The sequence below is a fragment of the Lactuca virosa genome, chromosome 7 (assembly GCF_052849685.1).
Source record: "Lactuca virosa cultivar CGN04683 chromosome 7, Lactuca_virosa_CGN04683_v6, whole genome shotgun sequence".
Classification (NCBI taxonomy): domain Eukaryota; kingdom Viridiplantae; phylum Streptophyta; class Magnoliopsida; order Asterales; family Asteraceae; genus Lactuca; species Lactuca virosa.
Window position 1 is genome coordinate 63,208,394 of NC_136432.1, and position 8,113 is coordinate 63,216,506.

The window sequence follows — 8,113 nt, forward strand, 5'->3', positions numbered from 1 at the left end:
CTCTTTTAATAATATTTAGAGATGTCATTATTTGATATTTCATATAATTGAAAGATATACCAAATTACATTGATGATATACTAAAATAATTCAAAGTTGCCAAAACTAATGCAAAGTTCTTGCGAACACCAAATAAATAAGAACAAACATAAAAGCTAGCATTTATATTCATAATCAATTTAAAATAAACCAATCATGATTTAGAAAAGAATCTCCATTGATGATATACTAAAATTAAATCCATATAACATTTAACATTCTATAAATTATATTATATGACTTTATTTGAATAAATGAAACAGTTGTCAATATTTAATGCAATGGAAAAAACGGTATATTGGTTGTCAATATATGTTTAAATTAGGTAACCTTATTATGGAAGGAACGTCTAATTAAAATGCTTATAATTATATAACAATATCATAACTATATGAGACGAGGAAAGTCTTTCAACTAATAAAACAAAAAATGTTGTCTACAAAGAGGTCCTTCAATGATTATAGATATTTATCGTTTTCAATGTATTTTCTACACATTTCAATAATACCAATAACCATATATTTTTTTTATGATCATTATACAATATCTGTAGACAATTATATGTTTTTTATGCGTTTCCCGCGTTTAACGCAGACTATAATCTAGTTAAGTTTAAAATATAAACATTAAAAACATCCTATTTAAGTAAATTATCATTTTAATTAATTTTAATGAATTAAAAGCTATAAGCCTATAAATAACTAAATAATTATACCTATTGAATCCAGTAAATTTGATAAAAACGTGAGGCCTATATAAATTATCAATTTGGGGGAGTTAACGCACATACACAGACAGGGATAGCAAAATCAAAATCCTAGGGTTTCCACTTCCCTGTAGATCAACGCCATGCCGAAGAACAAGGGAAAGGGAGGAAAGAATCGCAAGAGGGGTAAGAACGAAGCCGATGATGAGAAGCGAGAGTTGGTGTTTAAGGAAGATGGTCAAGAGTACTCCCAGGTACTCCGTATGCTCGGAAACGGCCGTTGCGAGGCCATGTGCATCGACGGCACCAAGCGTCTCTGTCACATCCGTGGTAAGATGCACAAAAAGGTCTGGATCGCCGCCGGTGACATCATCTTAGTCGGTCTACGTGATTACCAGGATGACAAAGCTGACGTCATCCTCAAGTACATGCCTGACGAGGCCAGGCTTTTGAAGGCTTACGGTGAGTTGCCGGAGAATATTAGGCTTAATGAAGGTATCGCTGGTGGACTTGATGAGGAGGATGATAACGCCGGTGATGATTACATTGAGTTTGAAGATGAAGACATCGACAAAATCTAGGGTTTGTAAACAATTTCACTCTTTTCCAATTTCATGAGATTTTTCCTTGAGTATTTTGTCTAATTGTTTCAATTTCGGATTACAGCGTCTGGAACAACGAAATCTTTGGTTTGGATTGGGCTATCACAACAGACATTGTGCGAGTTTGAAGAAAAAGGTAAAGATTAGCGTTTATACAAAATGAGCTCATTTAATATGATTTGCTTTATGATTATGAAGTATAAAATCTTCATATGTAAGCTTATGGTTTATGTTCTTGGTTGTATTGCTTATTAAATTCAATAATCGATGATCTGCTTTCAGACCAATATTTGTGTGGATGATTTTTCTTTAAAATTAAATACAATTTGCAATATTCTGTTAGATCCCATTTCAATTAGTGGAATTTGTGTGTTGAATCTATTGTCTAATCATTTCTATTATATAGTACAAAATTATCTAATGCTGACCAAATACTGCTAATTTAATCTGTGCATTTTCTTCCAAAACAATTTGAATGCAAGTAAACATTCTGCAATTCCATTGTTGCTGGAGCTAGTAAATATGGATTATGATTTAACCTGATGGCAAGTAGTTTAAGGTACATGTTTGCAGGAGTTCAATCTGTAGGGTAATCTGTGAAAGTGATTTTGGATATTAGGTGGAATCATATTCTTGAAATTTAAACCATTGTTCGAGAGGTAATTGAGAATGTGTTTTAGTTTGATCCTGAGAATCTGATTCCATTCCAGTGATTTTGAGAATTATTGATAGGCCTTCCTATTTCTAAGCCATATTGAAAGTGAATCTTATTCCCTGAATATGATGCCTATCTAGTTGAGGCAAGTTATTATAGGAATTTTATGCAAGATGTCTAATGAATCTTTTCCATTCCAATCACATGTTGCATTCTGTTATTTGAAACACCTTTTGTTTCTCCATCTGCTTTCTCCCTTCTTGCTCTTGAATTCCATTCCATTTCCTGCTAACTGAAGTCGATTCTTTAGAACCAAAGCCTCTAAATTTAATTTCTTTCAACATATTTCTATTTCCTTCTAAAACATTTAGTGAAATGAATACCCTTTATTGTTTCATAGCATCCAACTAGGGTTGGTTCTAAAAATACATATCGGATAGTAAAAAATACCCATCGGGTAATTAGTTATAGTCGTGGGAGGAGGAGCAGGCATTTGGTATTCCATTTATGATTTAAAAATGTTAAAATTACTTGTTGAAATCCTGATCACAATCTCAATGACCAATATTATGTAATTATAATAATAACACTATACAAAATTTGTAATATCCGAATTTAATGACAGGCTAATCAAGATCATAAATCATATATAGGATTTTTTTTCCATTTTGTAATATCGTGATCGTGAAACAACTTAACATATAAGAAATACATTTTCGACCATCAGTTATTTCTGTTAACAATAAATAGTTTAAAAACAATTGCAGAAATGGTCCGTGGTTGGTAAAATTATGTGGTTTTAGTCCAAAATTTTTTGATTGTGCACAATTGGTTCAAATTTAGGTCTTTTTAATGATTTTGGTCCCTATGAGTTTGAATAGATGATTATATATATATATATATATATATATATATATATATATATATATATATATATATATATATATAAACAAAAACTGTTAATTAATTAAAAACAAAAAAGGCTCTCTCTCTCTCAAATCATCTTCTTTCTATCTCTTTTCATAACACACACTAACACATATTATCAAGAACACATACACAATCTCAAGTACACCTCCACTTCCATATTCGTCGCGACCACATCGGCCGCCAACCACCTCCATCTCATCCACCCTAATACCCTATATATTCTTACTTAATCCGATGAAACTTGACAACCAACCATCACACAACTGTTCGCGTACAAATCCTCAATAAGTCAAAGCCATGTATGAACCCACCGATGATTTGCATCGGGGATCACATACACACACAAGAATAAACATTCATTTTCAGGGTTGTCTCTTCAAGAACAGTTGAATTTATGGGTTTGTTTCTAGAACTGGAAATCGATTTCTAAATCTAAAAAAAGTCTATGGGTGATGGGTTTTCAAGATCGATTTCTGAAAAATTGACTTTGTTTGTGTATTTTCATATCATTTCTAGGTTTAGGGATTAATTTAGAAGAATGGTGGATCAACGAACATTTTGGTTGATCGGAGGTACTAACGCTCATTTGGTTGCTGTTCTTCCTGAATGTGGTTGTCGGAATCGAAATCTCGTTCACATTGACGTCAAAATCCTATGGAGATGATGAAGATGATGGGTTTGTAGATTCGTTCACATTGACGTCAAAATCGATAACTATAATGATGGTGAACTTGATTGCTATAACTGTAGGGTTCAACCGGATGATCTACTGTTGTACAATGAATTCGTTTTCTTGGAGGTGTGTTCTTCAATTTTTGGTTTTTGGCATATCTGTACCTATTTGCAAAAGGGTTGATAGGAAGAAGAGGGAGAACACCAACAATTATGTGTGTGAGAGAGAGAGAGAGAGAGAGAGAGAGAGAGAGAGAGAGAGAGAGAGAGAGAGAGAGAGAGAGAGAGAGAGAGATTTCCTTTTTTTAATTAAAAAATAAGAAATTAATTAAAAGAATTAGAAAGGAATTATCTAAGGGTATATTTATTATTTTAGGTTGGGTCTGAAACAAAAACACACAAAAATATCAATCGTAAAGACCAAAACCTTACGAGGTATCCAAAATTGGACCACTAATGCACCACCAATTTTTTTTGGACCAAAACCATAAAATTTTCAACCACAGGGATCATTTTTGTAATTTTGTTTAGTTTAAAACATGAAAATGCATATCTAAAAAAGGTTTTTTAAGATTCATATTCGATTTACTTAGTCAAAAACAATATATATATATATATATATATATATATATATATATATATATATATATATATATATATATATATATATATAGGTTCTATGGAAAACAGAAAACCCTAAAAATCATAAAAATGCATAAAAAAAATACTTAGAGTTCACAAAAATTTTTTTTGAATTTTTTATGAAAAAATCGTATGTTTTTAAATAAATTCGCTGATTTTTTTTGAAATTAAAAAAAAAAAAGTTGATTTTTTTTTCAGCGAATTTATTAAAAAACCTGCGATTTTTTTATAAAAATATTAAAAAAAAAGTTTTGTAATCTTTAAGTATTTTTTTTTATGATTTTTAGGGTTTTTTTGTTTTCCAAATAACCCTTCCAAATAATCGATTTACACAAACTTTTCATTTATAATATCACATACAATATTTTAATATAATTTGAAAACCAAATATATTAATATTGGAAGTATAAGTATTATAAAAATATAAATGGTTCATAAACAAATGATAAAGATCGAGTATTTCGATAAGTCTAACCTAATACCATTACCATCTTAAACCCATAAATTTCTTTAGAAAAAAATCTCATACCATTACCTGGCCCAAAATCTATCCCAAAACTTCTGACTTCAATTTGTCTGCCAAGTTCAAGTATTTTTCTCATCCCTAAAATGGATAAGTCTGTATAATAGAACACTGGGTAAACTGTAAGTTTAAAATGGGCCGCACAAGTTGTACTAATGAAAACCAATTAGGTTTTATCGGGTTTTTAGAGTAGAATAATCAAATAGTATTATATTTGTTTCTTAAAATAAATACAATTTTTTTTGTCCATTTATAAGTTAACACAATGCAATCTTGGTAGACAAGTATTTAATTGCAATCAAATATATATTCTTGTTATATTTATATAAAAGAAAAAAATAGGACAACATATACAAAAATAATATATTAGGAAGCTAAAACTTATAATAATGTAAGGTATTCCTATGTGTTCCTTTCTTTTTTATTTATTAGTCGGATCTAGTATTTATTGTTGTTTAGGTCATCATCTTCTTGGGTAAGTGGGGATGCTGTATGTACACTATTTATTATTATTATTATTATTATTATTATTATTATTATTATTTTGGGTAAATTACACGGATGGTACCTGTGGTTTGGGGAACCTGTGCGTTTAGTCCCCGAGCAAGATTTTAAACTCGGAAGATCCCTAATGTTAAAATTCGTAACCCGCCTGGTCCATCACTTAATATGCCGTCTGTTTTGTGGTCAGAAACCCCCCACGTGACAAGCACGTTGGGGGTATTTTTGTCTTTTCATATCTCCTAGGCTTTAACCTGGCTTATTCGTCTTCATCCCTCATTTCTTTCTCAATCTATGAAAAGAAACCCACGTAGGGCGTTTTATGCTTGCCCGTTACAGGTATGATGCTTTTGGGGGATTTTCTATTGTAACCCTAGTATGTGTATGTGCTAATCGAAGCTATTAACAGTACAAGGACCATGGTCTAGATTTATTAAGTGGGTAGATGAAGAAAAGCATGGTCATGAGGCGGAAATAAAAAATGAGAGTTCAAATCCGAATTCAAGAACTTAAAGTCCAAAATCGGAATCTGAAGACATTGTTAATAATCAGTTCGTTTTTGTTTTTTGGGATAATTGTTTACAAGTTGTCGTGTTAGGTTTAAAATCAAGTGATGTAGTTGCAGTTGTTTACAATGCATTGTAATGAATCTTATTTGTATAATGAATCTTATTTGTATCAAGGGTACCCTTTTATCAATGAAAGTGATATTATGTTGAACTTTATTGTATTTTACAAATTTTGAAGTATATTGGGACCATATTATGCAGATGAGCAAAACAAATGACCAAAAGCAATCACCAAAAAATGAGCAAATCAAATGACCAAAAAAAGCAATCCCAAAAGCAATCAAAAGATTACATTGTTTGTCAAAAGCAAAGTACATTGCTAAAACTAGATACTACAATTAAAACATTGTTTGTCAAAAGCAATCAACACAACCATGACAACATATAACATAGTTCAAAATAAAACAATGTTTGTCAACATCTACCATGAACTGTTCCAAAATATTTTTACCGACTTGATATTTCCCATTACCACATAAAACAACCCTTGATTGTGTAGCCTATTTCTTTAGTTTTCCAACCCATATGGTAGCTGTAGGAGTCAAGGGACTTGTAGCTTTATCAATTTCCTTTTGCACATTTACAATTTTCTTCATTAGGTACTCTCTAATGAACTCCAAACATGTAATGATTGGTACATCATGACCTTCAACAATTTTGCTATTCAGAGATTCACACATATTGTTAAGCATAGCATCTGTATGAGCTCTACATGATCAATCATTAACAATGCATCCGTCATTGTTACAAACTAATGATCTAACATTAATATCTACATGTGAAGTGTCAACGAGACCAATGTTAGGAGACATCTTTTTAAGCCACTCATACACATCATTATTAAGTTTTCTAAGTTCCTCTATTGATCGTTGAAATTGTTGAACATTAGATGCTTTTGCACAATCCCATAGCAGATCTTTGAATTGCTTTGCCTTCCAACTACGTTTCATGTTGTCATGGATATGACGAAGACGATAATGATGCTCAACGCATGGAAACAACTTTGTTATAACATGTAACACCTCCTATACATGGAAAATCTGTATTAAAATATACCCTATATAATGTATTAATTTGATATTCTAATTAATACCCTTTGTTTGTCTGTTATAAATGTAAAATTTGAGTTGGTTCCTAAACCCAAATCATCCCCTAGACAAGTTAGAAACCAAGTCCATGAGTTGGTACTCTCAGTTTCCATAATAGCATAAGCTAATGGATATGTTCCATTATTACAATCAATTCCCTACACAAGTAAACATTTCAAAATTAACCTAAAATACAATTGTTTAAAAAAATAAATGTAGTTCATATGAAAAAAGGTTACCACAGTTGAAAGTATTTGTCCTGGGTATGGACCCTTCATAAAAGCACCATCAAGACCAAGAAAGTCTCTTCTTCCAACATCAAATCCCCTTTTTAAAGGACCAAGACATATATATACGCACTTGAAATTTCTAGTTTTTGTATTTGGATTTGGTTCACTCTCTACATCAATTTTCACAGTCGTGTCTGGGTTATGTTTTTGAAGTTTGAGAACATAATCTCTCAATAGAGCATACTGACCCACATAATCCCCTCACACCTGATTGAGAGCTTCAGTTCTAGCCCTAAACACTTTCATCTTGGAAAGTCCCACTTGGTAATCACGTTGTAGTTGTTCTTGTAAAGCACGAATTGGAATAGTTGGGTTAGATTCCACCTGAGTTGCAATTTCTTTGGCGAGAAACTTATAAGTACAAGCTTTAACATTCCGAGTTTGGAGACAATGATGTTCTTTGTTATAATATTTGACCATCCAGTTTATATCATTTTTCCATTTAATTACTAGCATAGAGGCTCCACGAGCACTTCTCTTCATCTTTATTGTTGACTTCTTGTTGACCTTCCCCGCTATTGTCTTGGTTTCCCAGTTTTGGTATTGCCCCCCTAAACAAAACTATTACCCTATTCTTGTCATTTTTTTTTCAAAATCAAGTTCCCTTCTTGTCTCGATAGCATGAAGTTTAACTCTTTATTTAAACTCTTGGGTTATATTAAAGGTTTGAAGGATTTATGTAACACCGTAAATTTTAAAACAATTTTTCGCTTTTAAAAGTGTAATTTCATTCATAAATATTCTCAAATCTCAATGTATCACATATCGATTCATAAAAACACATCCCAAGATCACAATGTATAAAAACTCCAATAGTGTGTACTGATCATGTCGGCGCCTTCCCGCGATCCTCACTGGTACCTGAAACACATAACACAAAACACTGTAAGCATAAA

General features: G+C 31.6%; 1 protein-coding gene across 1 annotated transcript; it reads left to right on the top strand.

Annotated features, from left to right (window-relative positions):
- The first annotated feature begins 799 nt into the window (after window positions 1-799).
- On the top strand, window positions 800-1,689 carry LOC145125853 (eukaryotic translation initiation factor 1A). The gene is made up of 2 exons (XM_079061251.1): window positions 800-1,327; window positions 1,412-1,689. Exon 1 carries the CDS (start codon window positions 889-891, stop codon window positions 1,324-1,326), a length of 438 nt encoding a protein of 145 aa, XP_078917377.1. The 5' UTR covers window positions 800-888; the 3' UTR covers window position 1,327; window positions 1,412-1,689.
- Window positions 1,690-8,113: the final 6,424 nt, after the last annotated feature.

Coding starts and splice junctions, on each gene's coding strand:
- LOC145125853 (XM_079061251.1), top strand. CDS start 889: ATGCCGAAGAACAAGGGAAAGGGAGGAAAGAATCGCAAGAGGGGTAAG.